Genomic DNA, 24,842 nt, shown 5'->3' with positions numbered 1-24,842 from the left:
TCTATATCATCCCGCCTGGCACACAGGTAAGGAGGGGTTAATTCTCTGATTGTCCTGGGGAGGTTACAGAGATCACCCTTAGCAGGTGCTGTGCTTTTTTTGGGGAGGAGGATGTGTCTGGATGTTGGTTCCTGCAGTGTAACAGCTAAGCAAAAACATCTAAATTCCAGTTTTGTCGTTATCTCCTGTCCCAGTTCTGACAGGGGAAACAAGGTTTGAGCTGGGATTGTGCCCCTCCTGTGCCACCACTAAATCTGATTCTTGCAGCAAAACTTGGTGTTCACTCTGCAGTTCATAGTCTTTAACCCAGAAAGTCCCTTTAGAAGTCATACTGCATATAACCTACAGAATATGTTAGTAGTAGGCCCTTTATTAATTTCATATTTAAGAATGAATAAATACTCAATTCTGAGAGATCAGGTAGAATTACTGGACTTGCAAGATGTATTTTTGCCATTACATTAAAAATATCTGTAGTACTTTGCCAGAAATACTTTGCACAGTCCTATTTATTTCCCAGTAAAGGCATCATAAATCTATTTTGGCATTGACAGCATTTCTGCCTTGCCTTTAAATGTATTCCTGGTCTTTAAAAGCTGGTTATGTTGGGAGTTTTTCCCCATTCCTTCATATCAAGTGTGTTTACAAGCTGCTGCATGTGCTGTCTCTGGAGTTTGGGACAGAAATGTGCAGATCTGAGCTCTCACTATTTCCTTGGTGCTTCCAGGAAGTCCTGCCTGCCTCAGATTCCAACAGGCACCTGAAGGATATAGATGAGGAGATCTTTGATGATGATGACTTTTATCACCAGGTAGGTGATGGTAAATGTATGTTGGAATTATGGCTCCAGGTGGGTTTCAACACTTACAGAGAAAATGCAGTTGGTTCTGTGCTCCACATTTCTCTTTACCTGTAAAACTCAATTACCTGTTTTAGCACCCAAAATCTCTGCAGGTCTCTCAGGGCACTCTGCTCTCAGTTTTTGCTCTGTGGGTGTGTCAGGGCTGCAGGAGCTGTGCCTGTTGTTCTCCCTGGGGAAAATCAGAGGAAAAACTCTGGTTCCTCTCTGTGGGCAGAGCCCCCTTAGGAAAATCAGTTCCAGGAGATCCTCAGGAGCACTGAAAGTTGTTTTTGTCTCTGCCTAAATCATCTCATTTACCTGCTGAATGGGAGAGCTCCTGGGCTGCTCCAGCACTTCTCTTGGAATTGGGCCAGCTTGGATCCAGGCCAGTTGTTCCTTTTATTTGCAAAATTCTTAGAAGCAAAGAATCTGCACCCAGTGCACGGAAACACTGTGCTTGTAGTTTATTTAATAAAGACAGTGCCAGCTTTGTGAAAACTGGAACTGTCACATATTGAGGAACATGTCACTGTGAGTCCATCCCCAGTGTGTGCAAAGCTCTGCCTGCTTTGATGATCCACACAGAGCCTGAACTTCAGGACTAAACAAATACCATTGTATCACTGGAAAGACAGATTGTTTTTAATCTGAATAGTTATTAGAGTGGCCAGGAAGGTGCTAGGGGAGTAGGAGAGAGCTGCTGCCATGTGAGGATGCCAAATGGTGGTGGAAGAGAACCTGTCCTGTTGGCAGCAGGAATTGGAGGGGCCAGATCTGTTGAGGTGGAATTTGGGGTCCAGATGGTGCAGAAGCTCAGCTTTGGGGGGCAATTGGAGCCTAAGAACATGGAAGTGAAGTTGGTATAACAAATTCCTGGTGTGGAGAAACAGCTGAGATTGACAGACCAAGGACCTGTGCAGAGGAGATGCTTCTTCTGAAATGTTAAATTTTTTCAAAGAAAGCAGCAATGGATGAGTGTCCCCATCTTTCCCTCTAATAACTGTAACTGTTAAATGGTGGTTGCAGAAATATGAGCAAGCCCAGCTTAGCTTCTCCCCTCACTGGTTAATTGGGGTGCTGGGGTTAATCTAAATTAAAACTTAAACTAATAGAGGTCATTGAGGGAAGAGAATCACCTGAGTAAAACAAATGGGTCTGCCAGGCACAACTGTATCTTGGCCATTTCCCAAGAGGGAAGTGGCAGCAAATTGGAGCAGTTTGAGGCTGGGCCAGAGGTGAAGGATGGGTGCCAGGGGCCCCTCTGCAAGGCAGAGCTCCAGATTGCCTTCCCTGCTGCTCCAGCTGCAGGGGCAGCACCAGCCAGCAACATCTGGCAGCACAGGCAGGCATGGGTGCCACTTTGGGAACCCCATGGGCTGGAAATATGGTGCTGAGGCTTTAATCACTTCCCAGCCCTTGGCAGCTTCTCCCGGCCTCGTACATCACACACAGACATCTGCTGAGCCCACGGGCAGCTGCACATCCATTTTCCTCTCTTGCTGGGCTTTTTCTGATCTCTCTCCCTCCTCCCCTCCCTCCTTTCCACCCTTCCATCCCCAAAATGTTTCCTGGCAGAGAGGATCCATGCAGCTCCCCAGTGTTCTGGGGACACTAGGACACTGGTTCATGTCCCATGCTCAGTGGGGTTTGGCACAGGTTGGAGCTGAGGCCAGCTCAGGGATAAGCTGAGGCAAATGGCTCTGTGTTTTCTGTGTTTTCTGTTTTCTGTGTTTCCTGTCACCTCCCAATTAAATTGGATTCATAAAGTGCTTTCCTTTATTTGTCAGGGCACAGAGCTGGAGCTGAACATTGCATTGAGAGCGGGGAGAGCACAGCACAATGGAGCTGCCAGGGCCCTGAATGGCTCTGCTGCCCCTGGGTCACAGCTGAGCAGGGCTTTGTGTGTGTGTGTGATTGCATGTGGGCATGGAAATAAAACCTGGGAGGGAGCTGCTCCTCCTGGAGTGATCAGCAGCACAGGCTGAGGGTGCTCACAGCCTCTGACCCCTGTGCATAACACTGATTGCATTGCAGCACCTGCCTCTTCCTTCCCTTTGGAATTACCTCCAGCCTCTCCTTGTGCACTCTTCTAAATAACATTTTATAGTTGTTAGTTTGCTGCTTAAAAGGTAAACATTCAGATAAAGAAAAGCACTGGAAAGCAGCAGCTTCCTCTATGTGTCAGTGTGAAATTAGGCAAGTAAAAATGAACCAGATTTGATGAATGTGCACAAGTTGGTGACAACAGAACAAGTAGTTATACTGCTTTATTATAGATTATAATAAAAAGCTCTTTAATTAATCGGTTTTTCTTCTAGAAAAACAATTCTCTTGTCCAGGTCTTAATATTCAGTAGAATTCAGCAGGTGGGTCTGTTGGAATTTTGTGATGATTCAGGATTTAACTCTTCTCTGCCTGTTCATCCCACTTTGCCTGTTCTCCTATTCTTGTTTTATTGTGATGACCCATATTGGATGGTGATGGAAAGCTGGAGCTGAATAATGCAGTGAAATATTTTTATTTGGGTAGGAATAGTTAAAATGTTTCAGAAGGCAGCAGTGAGAGGCTGGAGCCCATTTCCTGTTCCTTTAAATTCTCCTCCATAGTTGGTTTTTAGGGAAGAAAAAGGCTTTTTATTTTTAGAAGTCGTATTTACGTAGAATTCATTACAGCTGATATTGCAGCATTAAGACTTAAAATTCCAGCCTGCTACCAGGGAGCTGCTGCTCTGACATGCTACAGTGGAGATTTTATTGTTAGGTTGAAATACTCCTCTGGTAAAGGAGAGAGTGGAAATTGGTTTATTTCCAACAGGAATTAGGTTAGTGTTCATATGCTGAGTGTTCCACTGGTAGCAGCTCTTCCCAGAACAAATGTTCATCACTGCTGGCAGCAGGTATGCCTAAGGAGAATTGGGAATATCCATAATCCCTTTTTTCCTCTGCTCTCCTGCTCCCTCCTCCCCTGGTTTTGGTGGTGGTGTGCATTTTGTGACAGCAGCCCTGGCTCTGGGCACCAGAGAGGAGCCAGAGTGGAGGGGGAACATCCAAGGAAACTCCAAAACCTTCCAGGAGGGGGTCTCATCCCCCCATTTGGGATTTACCCCAAGGTCAGCATCCTTAAACCCCACTGTGGGACTCTGGGAAACTTCACTGCTGGGCTGAATTTCCCCTGCTGTCCCCAGCAGCTTCCTGGGCCCACAGTGTCCCAGAAATTTGATAATGCCATGAACAGGGAGTTACCAATGCAGAGAACCATTAAAAGTCAATAATGGTGAAGAATAGAGAAGCCTGGCTTGGTGACAAGCTGGTTTACCTTAATTAAACTGGTGAGTGATTAATATGGACAGCTGATCTTGTGGCTTTAATGAGATGCATTTAGAGTTTTGTGTGAATAAGAGATGTCTCGAGCCATCCCACAGGTTAATGGCAATACAATACTCTTATCACAGGCATGTATCTTTCAAATGGCTGGGTAGATGGTTAATAACACATTTTAAAGCTTGATTTGGAGCTTCTCCTAATGGGTTCTTTGAGAATAGGCAAATCTGTGCATCTTACACAAACTTGGATTTGAATAAAACAGGTTTTAAAAAGAGGCTGTCCAGCGATTTCAGCTTGCATTTAATTAAATATCAAAATCAAGTTTTTGAAAAGCATTTCAAGGGGGCTTAAAATAATGTTTGAGCTGCAAACTTAAATTTTCTCTGGTGTTGGTAGAAATCCAAGTGTTACATGGCTACTGAGTGGGAGCTTGAAAGGGGATCTATAGATGGACTTTTTTTTAAAATTTGATTTGCTCTGTAAGGTCCAAGACAAGTGAGCCTTTTGTCACAAGGCTGATTTCAGCTCTCCTTAGCTCTTTGTCTCAACTGGAAATTCTTAGGGATCTGCAAATCAGAAAGGTCAGTGTAGGATTAGAAGCACTGATAGATAGTGCATGAAAATGAGACCTAACCCCTGAAATGAAAATTGACCTCTCAAGTGAGCAGTGAGTCTCTGTTGCCCTTGAACATCACCCTGGTGCCATTTCCAAGCCCCTCTGGTCCTGCCCCCTGCACCTGCTGTGCATCTCCTGGCTGGCACTGGGGAGCTCCTGCAGGGAATTCCAGAGGAATCACTTCAGTGGTGCCAGCAGGGCCCTTGGCTTGGCTGTCAGGACAGGGTTTGGGTTCTGCAGCAGCAATTCCTGCCCAGGAACAGCCAGCTGGCATGGACAGCTCCCCTCTGCTGCCAGGTCTGTCCTCCTGGGCACAGCTTTTGGGAGCTGAGCTCTGCGATGGGGCTGGGCATCCCTGCACTTGTGAGATCCTGCAAGTTCAGGGAAGAGGTGAAGGAGGGAGAGCAAAACAGGATCTGTTTCAAATCAAAGCCTTTTGATGCTGGAATTGCCTAATTCTGTCTTCACACATCAGGGCTTAACGCTGATGGTGATTTACTCACACTTCCTAGTTAATAATTAGACATTGGGAGACACCATATATCACTCCTAATGGAATATATGGGCTCTGATGAGAGTTTTCTGTTTTGACTAATAAATTCTAAGCAGAATGGCCAGGCTTAATGAAATATTACCATTTGGGAAGTGGTTTAAGTCTTGTGCTGGGAAAACAGTGTTGCTTTATTCAGTAAATGAATTTATCATTCACTCTGTATCCCAAGCCCTGGCTGGCTCTGGAGCACGGGCTGGATGCAAGACTCTGAACCAGAAAGCAGAAAACTAATCAAATCCTTAAAGACCAAAGGCAGCCAGGCAGGCCTGGGCTGACTTTTTCAGTGGTAGCCTCTGGCTACATCCACTTTTATTTTAGTAACCATTGTTAGCATGATTTATAACCCCAGTTTGGAGACATATTTAGATGTAACAAGATGCTTCACAGCTTTTATTTCCATTTCCTAATTTCCCTCTTGCTCCTGCTTTTTTTATTATTTTGTTTTACTTCTCCCTCATCTTTGCCTTGTTCTGCTCTCCCAGGCAGTGCCCCCAGTCCCACAGCTGGCACTGCACTGGGAGAACATCTGGAGCACCAGAACTGGTTCAGGGTTAGAAGCCTGCCCCAAAAATGCATCTTGGAATTGTGGAATGGTTTGGGTTGGAAGGAAGCTTAAAGCTCATCTTGTTCCATCACAGTCAGGGACACCTTCCACTCTCCCAGGGCATCCCCACCTCACAGCCAGGAATTCCTTCCCAATATCCAGCCCTGCCCAGTGCACTGTTCTCACCAGTGTGGGCACAGCTCTGAGATCTTGGGGTGTTTCAGTGTGGATTGTCAGGGATATCCTGCTGCTGATTCCCTGGGAGCACAGGGGGTGTATGTGACATCCCAGCTCCTCTGTGCCTGTGCAGGAGCAGGATCAGAGGGGACAGCAAACCTCTCTCAGCTCTGCACCACTTGTGGCTGCTGCTCCAAGCCTCCCTCCCTCCTTGCTTTTGACAGAATATTGACTGGGAAGCAAGATCCCATTTCTGCTGAGCCTTGAGGGCAGCTGTTTGCAGAGTGGCAGTGCTACACAGGTTTACTGTGTCGTATGTCTGTGTAACACTGGATTTGGATCTTGTATTTAGCTGCCAGAAGTGACTGTGATGAAGTGGCAGAGATAAACTGATAGATTGTGTGCCAGAAAGATGCTGGGAATCAATCAGATAAACAGGGCAGAGAAAGTAGCTTGCTGTTTTCTAGTGATAATAAACCAGTGGTCTGGCTCCTGGAGTTTCTAAATTTAATTGCTGCAGTAATAATCTCCAAAAATAAATAAGTAGGAAAAAAAAAAAAAAAAAGTAGTGGCAGGTTTTTAATTGTGTTTGAATCACTCTTTTTTTTTTTTTTTTTCTGATAATGTGATGTGTACCTCAAAGGAGAGGAAAGTACAGGGTGGAGGAAAAGCATCCTGCACCCTGGAATTGCCTGGATTCTGGTCCAGGTGTTTCTGAGCTGAGGCAGTAACTTCACTGCTTGGTGGGATGCAGGTGTCCATAAAGCAGTTTGTTCCCTCAGTTTTGGAGGGTTTATTTCTGTTCCTTGTGTTGATATTTTGGCCACAAGGCACAGCAGGGTTTGCAGCACCATCCAAGGATGCACAGAGGCTGCAAGGGGACAAACCCCAGCCCTCAGCACATGGAAAGGAATAGCAAAGGCTGCCTGAGCATCCCTGCTGCAGCTATAGAAAGGATTTTACTGAGCTGTTCTGGGCTGCCCAAGCTCTTGGGGAATTGTTTCAGTTCCCCTGCCCTTCCCCAGGAGTGTGGGGCTGTCCCAGCTGTGGGAGTGGCTGCACAGCAGCTGTGCTCATTCCCAGGGGCTTCTTGTGTCTCCTGCAGCTCCTGCGAGAACTGATCGAGCGGAAAACGACATCCCTGGACCCCAACGACCAGGTGGCCATGGGCAGGTGAGAGAGGCCATGGGCAGGTGAGAGAGGGGCCAGGGGCAGGTGAGAGAGGGGCCATGGACAGGGGAGAGAGGGGCCATGGGCAGGTGAGAGAGGGGCCAGGGGCAGGGGGGCCATGGGCAGGTGAGAGAGGGGCCATGGGCAGGTGAGAGAGGGGCCATGGACAGGTGAGAGAGGGGCCATGGGCAGGTGAGAGAGGGGCCATGGGCAGGTGAGAGAGGGGCCATGGGCAGGTGAGAGAGGGGGCCATGGGCAGGTGAGAGAGGGGCCATGGGCAGGTGAGAGAGGGGCCATGGACAGGGGGGCCATGGGCAGGTGAGAGAGGGGGCCATGGGCAGGTGAGAGAGGGGGCCGATGAGAGAGGGGGCCATTGGGCAGGTGAGAGAGGGGGGCCATGGGCAGGTGAGAGGGGGGCCATGGGCAGGTGAGAGAGGGGGCCATGGGCAGGGGAGAGAGGGGCCATGGGCAGGGGGGCCATGGGCAGGTGAGAGAGGGGCCATGGGCAGGGGAGAGAGGGGCCATGGGCAGGGGGGCCATGGGCAGGTGAGAGAGGGGCCATGGGCAGGTGAGAGAGGGGGCCATGGGCAGGTGAGAGAGGGGCCATGGGCAGGTGAGAGAGGGGCCATGGGCAGGTGAGAGAGGGGGCATGGGCAGGGGGGGCATGGGCAGGTGAGAGAGGGGCCATGGGCAGGTGAGAGGGGCCATGGGCAGGGGAGAGAGGGGGCATGGGCAGGGGGGGCATGGGCAGGTGAGAGGGGCCATGGGCAGGTGAGAGGGGCCATGGGCAGGTGAGAGAGGGGCCATGGGCAGGTGAGAGAGGGGCCATGGGCAGGTGAGAGGGGCCATGGGCAGGGGAGAGAGGGGGCCATGGGCAGCTGAGAGGGGCCATGGGCAGGTGAGAGGGGCCATGGGCAGGGGAGAGAGGGGGCCATGGGCAGCTGAGAGGGGCCATGGGCAGGTGAGAGAGGGGGCCATGGGCAGGGGGGCCATGGGCAGGTGAGAGAGGGGGCCATGGGCAGGGGAGAGAGGGGCCATGGGCAGGGGAGAGAGGGGCCATGGGCAGGGGAGAGAGGGGGCCATGGGCAGGGGAGAGAGGGGCCATGGGCAGGGGAGAGAGGGGGCCATGGGCAGGTGAGAGAGGGGCCATGGGCAGGGGAGAGAGGGGGCCATGGGCAGGTGAGAGAGGGGCCATGGGCAGGTGAGAGAGGGGCCAGGGGCAGGGGGGCCATGGGCAGGTGAGAGAGGGGCCATGGGCAGGTGAGAGAGGGGCCATGGGCAGGTGAGAGAGGGGCCATGGGCAGGGGAGAGGGGGCCATGGACAGGTGAGAGAGGGGCCATGGGCAGGGGAGAGAGGGGGCCATGGGCAGGTGAGAGGGGCCATGGGCAGGTGAGAGGGGGCCATGGACAGGTGAGAGAGGGGCCATGGGCAGGGGAGAGAGGGGCCATGGGCAGGTGAGAGGGGCCATGGGCAGGGGAGAGGGGGCCATGGACAGGTGAGAGAGGGGCCATGGGCAGGGGAGAGGGGCCATGGACAGGTGAGAGAGGGGCCATGGGCAGGGGAGAGGGGGGCCATGGGCAGGTGAGAGAGGGGCCATGGGCAGGTGAGAGAGGGGCCATGGGCAGGTGAGAGAGGGGCCATGGGCAGGGGAGAGGGGGCCATGGGCAGGTGAGAGGGGGCCATGGGCAGGGGAGAGGGGCCATGGAGAGGTGACAGGGGGTGGCTGTGCCAGCCCAGCACAGGGCTGGGCCCTTCCAGCTCCTTGCAGGGGGAAAAGCACTGAGTTGCCTGGAAAAAGGCATTTGGCATTGGTCAGGAAGCTCATCCTCTCCTGTTGTGCATCACATCACCCAGCCTGATTTTCAGCTGGTTGTGTGTGATATCTGCAGATGTTTCCCCATTGGAAAGGTTTGGTTCAGGTATTTCTGTCTCTCTCTGCAGCACTAATGTCAAAAATCCTGGCTGCCCACTGCTGGAATTTGGCTTTGTCTGTTTGTTAACTCTGCTTTGGTGTTGCTTTAGAAGAATAAACCTTCTGACATCAGTTATTCCTGTGTATCCCTCCTGTAAGAAAAGATTCTGTACAATTAGAACAATATCAGGGAATGTTCCCTGCATGAAGTAAAATATGATTCCATGCAGGGAAGCTCATATTTCTCTGTTTAATTCTAGAGCTGGAAAGTAAAGAATCATCCAAATGCCACTTCATGAACAGTGTACATTGAAATAGCCACAGAATTTCTCTAATTCAGAAAAGTGTCAAAGCCAAGGAAAGCTGGAAAAGCTCTTCCCTGAAACAATTTTGGGGGGCTTGTCTATAGGGAGGGGAAGAAAATGAATCAGGAAATTTTGTGATGGTGAACCAACTTTTCTCCTCATAAAATATCACCCAGATTTTAGTGCAGTGTGTCAAATTTATTTTGTGTACGTCTGGAATATTATGGAAAGCTATTCACTATGATTTAACACGATATAGACAAAATTACATTTAAGTGGTGATTGCATTGTACATTTATCTGACTTTACAATAAAATAGATTACAGTAATTAAGATTATATTAAGATTGCAGTAATTGGATTTGTTAGATTTTTTCCCTGATGCTGAGTTTTCATTGTATAAATCAGGTGAGATGACGCTCGTTTCAGTTAAAAAAAAATATTTATAACCAAGAGAAGTTTTTTCCTGCTGGAAACTTCTTTAACTTCAGGAAGTTTTGGTTGAGAAGTGGAGCTTTTAACAGAGCTGGGGATCAGAGAGTTTTTCTGGGAGTGTTCAGTGGTTCCTGTTCTGCTTTCCCCAGGCAGTGGTTGGCCATCCAGAAGCTACGCAGCAAAATCAAGAAGAAAGTGGACAGAAAAGCCAGCAAAGGAAGGAGAATCAGGTGGGTGACACCTTCTGCCAGCACACACAAGTCCTGGTTTTGCAAAAAAAAAAAAAAACAGTGACAGGTCTGGGTGTGTTTTACCCCAGCTGGTCTGGGGGTGTTGGTTGATTTTGGCTCTGAGGGCATTTCTTGCTCTGGGGCAGCCAGTGGGGAATTGTGGTGTTCCTGAGCCTGGAATAACAGCAGGTCTGAGGAAACACCAGAGGAAGGTGCTCACATATCCCTGAGCCATTTGGGGCTGTAATTTCCAGAGAGAGCCAATAAACCCCTCCTGTGCAATTTCTATTTCCTGACTGAGACATGGGCAGGAAGATGTGCAGAATACCTCAGGTAAATCTTTATTTCTCACTGAGTGCCAGCTGGAATTCAGTGTCAGCTCTCTCTCAGCTGGTATCTGACACCACAGCTTCCTTCATGTCTGCATCATTTCCCTCCTGGATCACTCACTGGGGTTGAGCTCAGTGGAAGGGAAGCAGCCTGGAGAGCAGGAGGTGCTTCCCCTTTGCACAGCAGCTCCCTGAGCCTCCCTGGGATCAGCATGATTTGTGGTGGAGGAGGGAGGATGCTGAAAAGCTGCTCTGCTCCCTGAAAAATCCACCACATTAACCATCCTTTGTGAGTAAACTATAAATCCTGACTTTAGATGGCATCTGATAGAAAGTCAGTGGAGTCAGTCTAGGTCTGGCCTGGCATAGCAATTTTTAAGATAGATGTCATAAGATAATTTATTGGAAGAGGGAAGAGCTACTTTGTTGGCCTGAAAAGCCTATAATTATTGACTATCAATATTCTTTTCTGTCAGCATCACACATAATTGGATATATTCAGGATTCAGTCAAAACTCCTGACAACATCACACAACTGAGGCAGCCTCATAAAGCTCCAGGAATGATGGGCAGATCTCTCCCTGTGTGCAGTCTGTGCCTCCAGCAGTGCTGGGAGAGCAGCTCTGCCCCAGTCACTGCCTCTTCCATCTTAGTGCCTCTTTCTGCCTCTTTCTGCTACTGACCCTGCAGGGAAAATAATGAAATAAAGTCTCATTGTCTGTGCTTGGGATTAAGATGCAGGTAAAATTCTGCATTTTTCAGAATAGGCCAGTAGAGCCCAAGTGGGTGTTTTTAAATAGTTGGTGATTCCACTGAGAGACTTGGCACCTCAGGCAGATCCCTGACCCTCTGTTCTTCTCTGTTCTCTAAAATTGGGACAGCAGTTCTTGAATTTGCCTTAAATCATGACTTTGAGATCCTGGAGAGCCAAGTATTTAATACCAAGTTTCCTTAATTCTTCCTTTTTAGCAAAGCTTCAACATCACAGCTTGTTTGGATGCAATGTGCAGGTTGATTGTTGGGGCTCAGGATCTGCAGGTGCTTCCAGAAGCAGTCAGAGGGAAATTTGAGCATTAAGAGGGGAAATAAATTCATCCAAAAATCAAACTTAAGAAAGCTGGTGGAGGTGGCTGTGGAATGTTTGCACACCTTTCACATGTCAGGGCTTTCTGATCTGTGCTGCTGCAGCCTGGGGTGTCTTTCTGTCCCTTAAGTGAAATATTTTCCATCTGCTGGGCTGGGATTTTCCAAGAGTGGGATTTCAGCAGCTGTGGACACTCAGCTGGTGGCAGGGCTGTGTCTGAGTGCCAGGCTGTGCCTGAGGAGCCTCTGAGCCTGGCTGTGAGCTCAGCATCCCCCAGGGAGCACAGGCAAACAAAAGGGACTGCAGAGGTGACAGAGTGGAAAGGTGATTCTGGGCAAGTGCTCGTGAATCCTGCTATTTGTCAAGCTCTAAAAATAGCAGCAGCCTGGATGGAGCACCTCAGGCTGGGGCAGGCAGGCAGAGCACACAAATGCCTGGGTTTGGAGTGCCCTGCCCTTGGGCACAGGGTTTAAAACCACCTCATGCAGAGGTTCTCAGTGCCCTGTTAAATTTAATGTCAGGTCTTGGAATACAAACCATGAAATCCCTGCAGGCCCAGGGTGGCAGATGGGAGGGAGATCCTCTCTGTGGGGCTTGCAGCAATGTCTTGGTGATGAGAGTCTGTCCCATCCCATCTCCTGTCTCCTTCCTTTGTTTTTCCATGCTCCTTTGGCAGGTTCCTCAGGGTAGGATTTCCCAGCTCTGCAATGGCTCCAGAGTGGGATTTTGTCATCCTTCAGGGCCCTGCAGAGCACAGAGCAGGGCAGGAGGGGTCTGATCTCCTGCTGCCTGCACTGGGCACAGGTTTCAGCAGCTGAGGGAGGGCTGGGCAGGAGGGGCTGTCTGTCTGTCTGTCTGTCTGCCTGTCTGTCTGTCTGGGGCTCACAGGTCATGGGTGTTGTTCTCTCCTCAGCTGAGATGAAAAAGGATTTGCAGTTTCTCAGTTCATTATTCCCATATATTAGGAACAAACTCTGATTATTCCTGTTCTGAGAGGGGATTTCCAGCTCCTTAGGGACCATCCCCAGGAAATCCCTGCTTCTCCTGTGGGAGCTGCTCTGGCCAGGGGCAGATTTGCTCCTCCTGAGCAGTTCCTGACGTGCTGCTCTCCCCAGGTTCCACGTCCACAGCAAGCTGGTGAGCTTCATGGCACCTATTGACCTCTGCACCATGAATGATGATGCCAGGTGAGTGAGAGATTAATTATGTTTCTCAAATGGCTCCATGACAGCGTGGTATTGACCTGTTCTTCAGCCTGTCACCCTCTCCAGTCCTTCTTATCAGTTCCCCATTTGTCACTGGCATCACAGCCTGGGTGTCTTGGTCACATCTGTCCTGGCAGCCTGGCTGAGCTTTCACTCTCTAATTACTGTGACAACAAAGGAGAAATTGTCATAAATCTCAGCACCTACATTTTGATTCCTGCTTGAAGCTCCTCCCATTTTGAAATATCCCTGTTTTGTGGAATTAGTTTGGAAATACAGAGTTGATCTACCTGGAGTCTTCAGGTACAATTAGAACTTTAAAGAGCTTCTAACAGAAATGGCAGCTCCTATATTCTGGTAAATGTGCATTTTCTTAGCTCAGTTAATAACTGAAATAGTTCTCTCAAGATTCACTCAAGACTTTTATGTTGCTTGTGTTTATCTCTATTTAAATAGAGTAAAGAATTTTATTGGGAGACTATAATGTTTTAATGTGGTAATTAGTGATGAAAACACCAGTGAAGCTTTGTGCACAGTTACCAGACAGCTCCCACATACCCACCCATATTCCTTCTTTAAACCCAAATCTCCAAAACTGAGCTGTTAGTGGGAAGGAGGTGGAATAATTTTTCCAGTGAATGGATGGAGAAAGCTTGAGAAACATCTTTCCCCTGGGTTGTGGAACATGTTTGTGCTTTGTGAGGGAGAGGTGTCATTTGTCTGTTTGTGAAATGGAAACCAAATACCTGCTGCTCTTTTGCTGCTGCCTTTTGGGGGATTGCAGGGACTTATGGATCAGAGGTTTGTGTCCATACAACCTGTGCTCTTTGTTTCATCAGTGCATCTTTCTCACAGTTCCTTCACTCTGCTTTTTTTCTCTCCTTTTTTTTTTTTCCAAGTAAGAGCAAAGCCCAGCCTCTCTGATTTTTCAGTATTGTTTGGATCCTCTCAGCACAAAAAGAAATGTGGTGGCTCCAAGCTGTTCCTGCAGCCATGCAGTCCTAATATTTAGCTTAAATTTCCCTCTGACCATAATTTCTGTTGTGTCCATTCACCAAGCACATCCCAAATACTGCAGTGAGTGTCTGAAAATCAGCCCCTTTGTTGGAGTTTTGGTTGAGCTCTCCCCAAATGAAGAGATCTGCTGCTCTCATGTGTTTGAAAATCAGAGTCACTCTCAGCTCACCTCTGTGTTTAAAAAGCCCCTGGCCTTGGCATGAGCCCCAGGAGCTCACAGCTGGGCTACACAGGGCAGGAGGAATTCAACATCTGCAGGGGGGTTAAACAGAATCTGGAGAGGGAAGCAGCAATAACAGCTTCCCTTTGTGGCAGAAACAGGTAATTTTATTGTTTGCAAGTGTGAATTGCTGGATTGAAAATGCACATGTACACTTCATAAAGATTTGACTGTGCTCTGAGCCAGTTTATTTGGTTTTTTATCTGGTCAGGCACTTGAAAAGCATGGCCCCAAAATTGCTACATGTCTGATCAACAGGGCACTGTGCTGTAGGGGAAGAGATTTCCCAGTGCCAGTGAGCTGGGTAAAAAATGATGTGGGAACAGCTGGCAGAGCTTTCCCTGAGTTCTGCCAGTGGCCACAGGGGCAGGAAGACAGCAGGAAAATGCCAGTAAATAAATAAATATGTGTCTGCAGGTGGGGGTGCTGTGGTCTGGTTCTTCCTTGGCTGTGCAAACAGAGAAGGGAAATCCCTGTGAGGAGCAGCAGCCTGAGCTCTGCCAGGAGAGGGGGATCACTCCAGATCTTACAGCCTCAATTCAGGAAGAGTCAATAACTGCCTTTGTCAACATCCCTGCCACTTTCTGCCTCACTGCTGCTGCTGGGGGGGATGAGAGCATTGCTGGAGGCAATTCATTTTCCCCTGGCCCATTTTCCAGGCATGGGCAGGGCTCTTTAACCTCGTGCTCACATGTTTTATGTTGTCATGTGTGGGGCACTGGTGGCCTCCAGCCCTCCTCCTTTTTAACCCCTCTCTGGTAGTATTTTAAAACACACACTGGGAAGTGATTTTTATGGTTACCTTGGGGTCTGTGTTTATAGACTAACACATTTATTGTCCTCTTGGGCCAAGGTTTTTCTGATCAGTCCAAGGTCATTGCTGTGAGAATGGGACAAGGAGCCCAAAGGCAAAGCTGGCAGTGCTCTGGGGGCTGTGCAGAGCAGGGAGGAGCTGCCTGGGCCAGGACAGGGTTGGTTGTGGTTTCTCCTGGGTTGGAGGGTGGCATCATTCTTGGACTTGCCTCAAAATGGGTTTTCCCCTCATCAGGACATGACATCCTTCAGTAGAGCAGAGCTGGGAGCAGGCTCTGCTTTGGGAGATGGGCAGAGAGAGGTGACAGCCCCATCCCCACAGTCCAGTGATCCTCCAGGAAAGAGCTCAGGGAGTTCCTAAAGATGTCCCACAGGAGCTGAGGCTGAGCCCAGACCTTCTGTGCAGTCATTGCCCCCAAAGGCTCTTGTAGGAGGTGAGCTGCAGAGAGCTGCTGTGCCAGGTACATGTGTGTGTTTATTCATGGGCAAGCTGAGGCTCAGATTGTCCCTGGATTGTCCCTGGACACCTGCAGGCTGTGGGCAGTGCTGGGATGGATCCAGTTGCCAGCCCAGGTGAAGTCTGTATTCCTGGAAGAGCTGGGTGTGTTTTTGGGGTTTGTCCTCTGTGTGTGTCTCAGCTGTGACACACAAACCCTCAGATCTGCCCCTGGGAGGGGAGCAGAGACTGGGCACAGACCCTGCCAAGTCTGGTGAACATCCTAATTTCACTCTGGAGGACAGTGACTTGCAGGGAGAGACATCCTCTGAGGACACAGATGTTTGGTCCTAACACCTTTATCTCCCAAGACACCTCAGGTTATTCTGACAGGTGAAACAAGATTGTGCAAATATGCAACAGTGATCTAATCAGCTGGAACAACAGCAGTATTTTAACTGGCACTACCTTTTAACAGCATCATTAAGGGCTCTCATTACTCTTTTATTAGAGGCTCACTCTATTTCTTATCAGATTACAGAATGAACATAACTCATGGCACTGATTTGATCTCTTGTTAAAGAGGATTACAGCTTTGCATTAGCTGGGATTGACATGGTTTGTAATTTGCTGTAGAGGTGTCACAGTGTGACCCCTCCCCACCCCCAGGGAAGGGCACCCATAGATCATCATTAAACAGGCACCCAGGAGAGGCAGGCAGGGCACAAGGGACACACTGCAATTCCAGATGGGGATTTACAGCTGGGGAAGGTGGGGAAATAGATCCTGGTTTGTATAGGTTGGTTTATGCCCCAACAAATGGATCCTCATTAGGAGGAGGAATTTGCATCCTCTATGAGCCCAGCCAGGGAGGGAGATGGCTCTGGTGGGACTGTCAAACCAGCAGTGGCACCAGGCTGGGCTGGGGGTCAATCCAGGAGCAGGACATGAATCCCTGGCTCAGGAACTCAGCCAGAATCACCCCCCAGATTATCCAGCCAGGTTTGGGTTGGAGCCTTCCCCTTGCAGCCAGCCAGGCCCTGTGCATTCTCCCTTCAGCATTCTCCCTTCAGCTTTGTCACTGAGTGTCTTGCTCTAAGCAGAGGGGGGTACATAGCAGGAAATCCTGGTATTAAAAGATTAATTTACTTATATGACATAAGAGTTTAATAAAAAAATATTAAAAAAAAAAAGGTTGGTGAGATAGCAGCCTTTAACGTGGCTCACTTCGTACTTGGGGTATTAAAACACCATGAGAGCAGATTAATGGAGGAATTTGGGCTTGGTGATTGTCAATCCAGGGTGTTCAGCACCACAGAACTCCTGGGAGGGAGAAAAGCAGTTCCTGCTGGAAGAACTGAACCAGGAAAATGCCTCCAAGTTTGTTCAGGCTCAGCCTGGAGAAGAGGATGTCCTGCTTTGGGGAACAAAGGGAGGAGCAGGAGCATGGAGGGGAAAATGATATCCTGTGAATCTAAACCTGCTTAGATTGATCCTGAGGCACCCCAGGCTGGTTTGCCTGGGAGAGAACTTAAATCCCATCCAGTGCCATCCCATCCCACTGTCCCAATGTCCAAACTGGCCTTGGAACTTCTTCTCTTTGTGCCTGATTTTGTTTTATTTGAAAAGCCCAGGCTGGTGAGCCCCTGGAGAGGCAGGCAGCCCCAGGGCTGTTGGAGGGCTCTGACCCAGCTGCTGGCACTGGGCTGGAATCATTGTGTCCCAGAGCTGATGTGTGACATCCCTGGCAAGGAGACAGGAGCCTCTGGTATGGAAATTTCCTTCTTAAAGGGAAAAAAAAAAAAAATAACCTGTTAAGGGCTGTGAGATGATTTGTCGTTTTTCCTTGGTGAGACAATTTGTCTTCTCCTGCATCAAATCTGTTACAAAACAGGCAAGCTGTGAAAGAGGGAAATTGTCCTCAGAGTATGAGGAGCACACAGAATGGTTCCCAGCAGCACCCAGAGCCTGCCCTGCTCAAAGCATCCCAGCCCAGCCTGAGATCAGAGCTGGGACACCAGGAGCAGCCTGGGGGTGTCTGCACATCCCCTCTGCATCTTCTGTGCTTTGAGCTGCACCAGCTCCTGTGAAAATGGGGCTGGCAGCAAAAGCAGGATGAGAGAAGCTCTGGGTGTGTGTCCCCAGCTCAGGGCTGGGTGCTGCTGGAGGGGGGTGTTGGAATTGTGGCAGGGACAGGGCCTTGAGCCCCATCTCTGCTGTCCCCTCTCCTCACCCAGCCCCTCCAGATGTGCACTGAGCCTTTGTTCAGGGCACAACCAACTTTCTGAAATACTTATCAACCTGTGGCTGCTCTCAGGGGACAAGCCAGAGGCCACAAATCACCTGCAGTAATTTAAAGCTGTGGGGTAAAAGCATCTGCAGGGGCAGCAAGGACCTGGGGAGGGAGGGAGGGAATGGCAGGAGCCCTTTGGGAGCCTCCAGGGCCCTCTGGCCAGGGATTTATGGCCAGAATTTGGAGAATTTTGCCACTCCTGGGGCTGCAGCAGCCCCACAGCCCCTGGATCCCAGTGATCCCAGCTGGGAATGTGTGCTGGGAGGTGTGGCATGCACACCTGGAATTCCTGTTACTCTCACTTTGTTTTTTAAGATAAATACTCATTTTTATTGAGAAATTTAAGGCTTCAGCTTTGTTTTGTCTTCCTGGTACCTGCTGTGCTTGCTGGGCACTTTAATCTGAATTTCACACCACTGGACAAAACATTTCACAGAAAATTCCAGGCTGGGAGAGACCCACATGGATCATCAAGTCCAATTCTTCAGTGGATGATCCATCCGGGGCTTGAACCCCCAAATTGGGGCACCCTGAGCAGCTGAGCCTGGCACCCACAGAAAGTTTTCCAAGGAAACCATCACTTTCCATCATCCACAGGTGTTTGTGTTCCATCTTCTTTTCCAGTTTTTGGGAATTAAAAATTCATAGTTCCCAGTGGAGGATGGCAGCAGGAATGGGGGATTTACTCATTTCAGTACTGCTTGTGGCATATTCTAAATTATCTCCTGTTTTTGGGGAAAAGAAGAAGTAAAAGGTACTTGGGAAAAGGCAGAGAAATTGCTTGGAGGGTATTTTTACTAAAGAGCACAGCAGTGACTGGAGCACTGTTTCTATTTTAATAAAAAAACCCACCCCCTATAAACTGAATTTTCCCACTGAATATTGTTCTTCTACTAGTTTACAGAACTATATTTAAAAAAAAAAAAAGGAAATAACATGTCTGTAATTGCACAGAACAGCCCAGCACTGCCAGGTTTGGCAGAGGAGATTCCTGGGGATCCAGGGGACTTCTTGTGATTCCTGTTTTGATTCTTCACAGACATTTATAAAATGTGCTGCAGCTATTAATATCCATCCAGGGCACTCCTTCCTCTCTGGTGTGCCTGGAAAATATCTGTAGCAACAAAACCTGGGGTTTGGAGGGGGAAGAACCACTCAGCACCCCAGCTCTGGCTTTTATTTCATTTTTAAATTCAAAACTTGTTGACCTGGAAGCAGCAGTGTCCAGGTGCCATTCCCTCTGCAGGAGATGCATCAATAATTAAGCCAAGGTACTCACACACACATGTTTGATGGCAAATGGCTCTGTGCTTCCTGATCATTTTTTCCAGAAACAGGGTTTTATGATAATACAGTAAAAATATTAAATTAGAAAATGCCTCACTAAGGGTGATAAAACCTTACTACAGTGGAAATAGGTAATTATCCCCTCTACAGCCTAAATGACAGTTTAAAAGAAATAAAAATGTTAGTGCTCATTACTTGCTTTTGTGGGTTGCAATAAAGGGTGAGTTAAATTTGAATTCAGGGAAGACCCTGTATGGACCTGCTCTGGCTGTACCTGGGAGTTGTTTTAATTGTTTTAATTGTTTTAATTACCTGCCCAGGCTTTTCCTCAGCCCAGACCTTGTGCTAAAGTCACCTTTCCCCCAGCTCCAGGTAGCTCTGGCAGTTTCAGCCCACTGGCTCAAGTCTGATCTTTAATATCTGTGGGTGGAGGAGAGAAATTTTTATATTTTTTTAACCAAAATCCAAGTTCATTATGCATAGCCTTAAGGGGGCTGAAAGTATTAAAATCTGCACTTACCCTGGTGAATTGAAACACAGACAAGGTTAAACCTGGAGGATTGATGAGTTTTACTCTCTGCATGGTTAAATCCTGCTGAGGAAGGAGAGGGAGCCTGGCTGATGAGGAGAGGGGGGGGAAAAAAAGGGTTGGGTTGGTTTATATTTGATTTTCAGGGTGAAATATTTGCCCTGTTTTGGGGGTGCTGATTTCTCTCCTTCTCTTGTCCCTGCTGTCAAAATCCAGACAAATCCACTGGGGTTTGGCTTCACCCCACTCCTTTTGCCAGTGCCATTCCTGGGGGGAATCTCCCTGGGCCCTGCTTGCTTGAAAAATGGCTTTTTATTTAAAATCTGTGGGATTGGAGCAAATTCAGCATCAATCCCTGAACTGCTGCACCCACAGGAGAGCATCAAACCCCCAGAAAGAAAGCCAAAAATCCACAGAATTCTCCTGGGTTCTCCCTCAGTGGGAAGGGCTGCAGAGCAGCATTTTGGGGTTTCTGCAGGGCAGCATTTTTGGGGTTTCTGCAGAGCAGAATTTTTGGGGTTTCTGCAGAGCTGCATTTTTGGGGTTTCTGCAGAGCAGCAATTTGGGGTTCTGCAGAGCAGAATTTTTGGGGTTTCTGCAGAGCAGAATTTTGGGGTTTCTGCAAAGCAGCATTTTTGGGGTTTCTGCAGAGCAGAATTTTTGGGGTTTCTGCTGATCAGCATTTTTGGGGTTTCTGCAGAGCAGAATTTTGGGGTTTCTGCAGGGCAGCACTTTTGGGGTTTCTGCAGGGCAGCACTTTTGGGGTTTCTGCAGGGCAGCACTTTTGGGGTTTCTGCAGATCAGCATTTTTGGGGTTCTGCAGAGCAGCAATTTGGGGTTTCTGCAGAGCAGCAATTTGGGGTTTCTGCAGGGCAGCACTTTTGGGGTTTCTGCAGGGCAGCACTTTTGGGGTTCAGCTGCCCCTCAGGCAGACACAGGAGCTTTGCACATTTCCCCCAAATGGGTTTGAGCTGCCCCACGTTCCTGGGGATGGAAAAAACAAATGAAAGTGAAAGGGAGAAGGGCCCAGAGAGCCTGGAGGGGGCAGCAAGACCCCTCTGGATTTCCCCAAATCCTCTGGGAAGGGTTTTGAGGAAGTTTGGGGCTTTGTCCAGAACTTTGTCCATCCTGCTCTGCTGCCAGAGATTTCATCCCTTCAGCTCCTGGGGAAGTTTTTGTGCCATCCCTGCTGAACATGGAATTCCTCCTTTGGAGGCTGGCAGTGTACAAGCCCAAAAACATTTGGCTCAAACCCAAATATTGTTGTGCTTGGAGGGGAAAATCCATCTGTGTACCCAACCCTCCCCTCCAAGAGGATTTAGGAGCTGCACTTGGAGAAAATCCAGCTCTTGCCCTGCTTTTCCCTCCATGCCCAGAAATTCCTGGCATTGCAAGGATCCCTCCTTTCCCCAGCTCACATCCTCTAAAATTAAAGATAATAACATCAGCCCACTTTTTTCTTTCTTTCTTTCTTTTTTTTTTTTTTTTTTAAGGGAAATTTGCTCCTGTTATCAGAATTGCTGCACATGGGATATTAATTGCAATCTTGTTGCTGGGTCATTTTCATTGTTTTTTCAAGTACTGTCCAAGAAAATGTATGAAAACCAAATTACAGCCCCACGTTGGCAGTGTGATTGAATCCTCCTCACAGCCCTGTACATCCTATTAAAATATCCAATCTTGTTTTCTTACTTGAAGAGCCTTTCTGTAAAGGGCAAACTTACAGATCCCCTCATTCTCTGGAGATCCAATCCAACCACTCTGGAATATTTCCCTATTTCTGTCCTGCCTGGGATTGGGCTCACACACATCCCCCCCTCTGCCTCTATTTATTAATAAAGATTCTTGAAATTATTTTTAATTGCACAAGGCCTTTCCTGCTGAAGGAGGGGAGGTTTTGTGCAGCTTTTTGTTTCCATTTTTGACCTTGCACAGTAACTTTTGCACCTTTTTCCCCCAGGACGGAGCTTTATCGGTCACTGTTTGGAAAAGTCACAAATGGAGAAGAACCAGAGCAGAATTAGGATCTGGATTCAGCTCCTGGTGCTCTCCCAGCTGCTTCTGCCCTCAGCTGAGCCAGCCTCTGGTTTGTCCCTGAAATCCAGAAGGAGCAGCAAACTCTGCTAAATCAGAGGGGAGAGTGAGCCCTGTCCAGCCTGGAATGCTTCCTGCCAAAGACAATCCATTTTTAAATATTCCCTGAAAATTCCTGACCTTGATTGTGCAGCCTGGGCACAGTGTGGGGGGAGGGAAACAACCCAGCCCCCTGCAGCTGGGTCCCCCATGGGTTTTTTTGTTAAAACCTTAGAGATTTGGGGGCTGGGGGGGGTCATTGCCCTGTTCTGGTGCTTGGCTGCACATTGGGAGTGTGTGGCTTCATTTTTCACCAGTCAGGAGGATTTAAATGTCATTTCCATAATTAACATGGCCTTAAAACAGAGGAAAGGTGCTCCTGGCCAGGCTCCAGAGCTCCCAGTTCACATCCTGGCTGCTGAACACTCACAGGACCTTTGCTGCCCCTGACACAGGGATGTGCCAGGTGCTGCTGCAGGAAAATCCTGGAGCCTGCACACTCAGCTCTTGCACTGCTGTGACAGGACTGAGGGGTTTGTAAAATCCCAGGAGGGAATTTGGGAGCTGCCTTGATCAAAATTGGGGTTTCTCTGGTGTCACTGATCCATCCCACCTGGGGTTTGGGCTCTCCATTAAAAGGTTTGTGAGCTGCTTGTCCCGGTGTGATGGTGCAGGAGGGGCCCCAGGGTTCCCCAGAAAGCAGAGCAAGGACCAGGGGAGGCTTTGGTGGAACAGAGCTTCAGGGGTGAGTCCATCTCTGCTCCTTCCCTGCCTCCCCAGCTCTCTGATCCAGGCAGAACAGCACCCAGATTTTGGGATGCACTGATGGGATTTCAATGAACCCCCCCACCCAGCACAGCCCCAGCACAGCCAGGAGCCCTGGGGAGCAGGGAAAAGCTGATTTTTGTCACCTGTGCCAGGTGAGCAGCCCTGGTTTGGCTCAGCTCAGGCTGCTCCCCATCCCTTGGGGTGACAATTCCCGAGGGAAATCCTGTCCCCAGCACAGGCAGGGTCCCCTGGGAGATTCTCTGACCCCCAGAGCTCTGGGCTGTGATTTTGGGGTGCTGGGGCTCTGCCACCCCTCCCCTGTCTCTCCTGTGTCCTCTGCAGCTCTCGGGGTTTTTTTCTTTCCCGTTCCCTTCCCGGCTGTGATGTTAAAAGGGTAATAGGAACCACTTTAAATGTGATAACTCCTCGCCGGTATTGTTGGAGGAGATAAGAGCCCGAGCCGAGCTAAGCACGGCTTTTGAATTCACTTATCAGTGTTTGAGCAGGCGCTGCTGTCCCCACCCCTGCCACCACCTGGGCCGGGGGACACGGGGACAGCTCTGACCTACAGCAAGGGCAGCAGAAGGTGCCTGGAGGGGCAGGGAAATGCAGAAATCCCCCGGGAGAAACGCTGAGGGGCCCTGGCAGAGCCTGGGACAGCAGGGACAGGGGGCTGTGTCCCCCCTGTGTCCCCCCTGTGTCCCCTCTGTGTCCCCCCTGTGTCCCCTCTGTGTCCCCTCTGTGTCCCCTCTGTGTCCCCCCTGTGTCCCCTGTGTCCCCTCTGTGTCCCCTGTGTCCCCTCTGTGTCCCCCCTGTGTCCCCTCTGTGTCCCCTGTGTCCCCTCTGTGTCCCCCCTGTGTCCCCCCTGTGTCCCCTCTGTGTCCCCTGTGTCCCCTCTGTGTCCCCCCTGTGTCCCCCCTGTGTCCTCTGTGTCCCCTGTGTCCCCTCTGTGTCCCCCGTGTCCCCTGTGTCCCCTGTGTCCCCCCTGTGTCCTCTGTGTCCCCTGTGTCCCCTCTGTGTCCCCCGTGTCCCCTGTGTCCCCTGTGTCCCCCCTGTGTCCCCCCTGTGTCCCCTGTGTCCCCCCTGTGTCCCCCCTGTGTCCCCCCTGTGTCCCCTCTGTATCCCCCCTGTGTCCCCTGTGTCCCCTCTGTGTCCCCCCTGTGTCCCCTGTGTCCCCTCTATGTCCCCCCTGTGTCCCCCCTGTGTCCCCCCTGTGTCCCCCCTGTGTCCCCTCTGTGTCCCCTCTGTCCCCTCTGTGTCCCCCCTGTGTCCCCCCTGTGTCCCCTGTGTATCCCCCCTGTGTCCCCTGTGTCCCCTCTGTGTCCCCCCTGTGTCCCCTGTGTCCTCCCTGTGTCCCCCCTGTGTCCCCTGTGTCCCCTCTGTGTCCCCTCTGTATCCCCCGTGTCCCCCCTGTGTCCCCTCTGTGTCCCCCGTGTCCCCTCTATGTTCCCCTGTGTCCCCTCTGTGTCCCCCCTGTGTCCCCTCTGTGTCCCCTCTGTGTCCCCCCTGTGTCCCCTGTGTCCCCTGTGTCCCCCCTGTGTCCCCAGTGTCACACCAGCTCTGTGATGGTGGCAGGACAGGCACAGCTGAGTGTCCATGGACACACAGGAACAACCAGCCTCATCTCCACCAAGTTTTCCTAATGCTGCCAATTAACAGCAAGTGAGATCCTCCACCCCCCCTCTCCAGAATATTAATTCTTTATTAATTCATGATACAGCTGCTAATTAGTACCTCCACAAATGGGCACTACACCTTAGCAAAACACTCAGAGGTGTTTTGGGGACCGGGGGCTCAGAGGGAGGGACACAGGGTTGTGTTAATCCTCTCCCCCCACCCTGCCACCGCCAAGAATTTCAACTTTCAGACAAACAACTTCATTTACAAGTGTGTCTCTAATTAGCTGCAGAATTAGTAAAGCAGAGTTTTCCCCCCATAGATCGGCCAGAGCCCCGGGGGAGGCTCTGGAATGGAGAGAATCGCATTTCCAATTATTTTGTTGAATTGCTAATTTAGTTATTGTGCCTGCTGTAATTGTGATGGGTATTGGGTGTGCAATTCAATTTGTTTTAAATATTTGTGGGAAGGCTGATCAGTAATGGAGCTGACCTATTTCATGGCCCAAAGTGAGAGAAGAGACTAAAACAAAAAACAGCTACAAAGCCCCAGTTTGTCTCAGTTTTTATTTTGATGTCTCTCATCCCTCTTAAGACTGTTGATGCAACAAAAGGTTTACATTAAAAGATGATGGCACTTTGATCTTGGGCTTTGGAGAGCTTACAGCTTTGCTATGTCTTTTCTTGGCATTTTAATGTGGAGATATTTTAGGCTAAAGAGTTTTAAATGTGATGCTGGAGTTCAGTAGGGTCTGTCCCCTCAGCACCCCCCAGATTTTAACTGTCAGGACTCTGATTTGTGAAAAATGAACTGCTGGAGTTGTTGTGGCTAATTTAAATCTCAGCTTTGGTGTGGAAGCCCCAAAGGGTGTTTGTGGATCAGCTCCCAGGGACATCCCTTAGCCCAAGGCCTGGTGGGCCCTTCCCTGCAGGCTCCTACTGCCCAGAGCTGGAAAAGTCTCCAGGATCTCCCAGCCCAACCATCCCTGCCCCCAGAACAGCCCTGGGAAGAGGATCCCAAAATTCCCTGCAGTTTGGGGGGGGTTTCCCTGTTTGTCCCATTCAC

At 49.6% G+C, this 24,842-nt stretch overlaps 1 protein-coding gene across 1 annotated transcript in view; it reads left to right on the top strand.

Moving 5' to 3' along the window:
• Positions 1-22,848, top strand: part of AATF (apoptosis antagonizing transcription factor) — a 38,290-nt gene extending 15,442 nt beyond the window's left edge. Inside the window, exons 8-12 of the mRNA XM_079324958.1 lie at positions 728-811; positions 7,160-7,227; positions 10,026-10,106; positions 12,635-12,706; positions 21,280-22,848. Coding sequence (XP_079181084.1) covers positions 728-811; positions 7,160-7,227; positions 10,026-10,106; positions 12,635-12,706; positions 21,280-21,343 — 369 coding nt within the window. The 3' untranslated portion in view covers positions 21,344-22,848. The remainder of the gene's footprint in view (positions 1-727; positions 812-7,159; positions 7,228-10,025; positions 10,107-12,634; positions 12,707-21,279) is intronic.
• Positions 22,849-24,842: the final 1,994 nt, after the last annotated feature.

The sequence above is a fragment of the Erithacus rubecula genome (genome assembly GCF_903797595.1).
Source record: "Erithacus rubecula genome assembly, chromosome: 22".
NCBI classification, from domain to species: domain Eukaryota; kingdom Metazoa; phylum Chordata; class Aves; order Passeriformes; family Muscicapidae; genus Erithacus; species Erithacus rubecula.
Note: the sequence above shows the minus strand (reverse complement) of the source record. Positions and strands in the feature narration are given on the sequence as shown.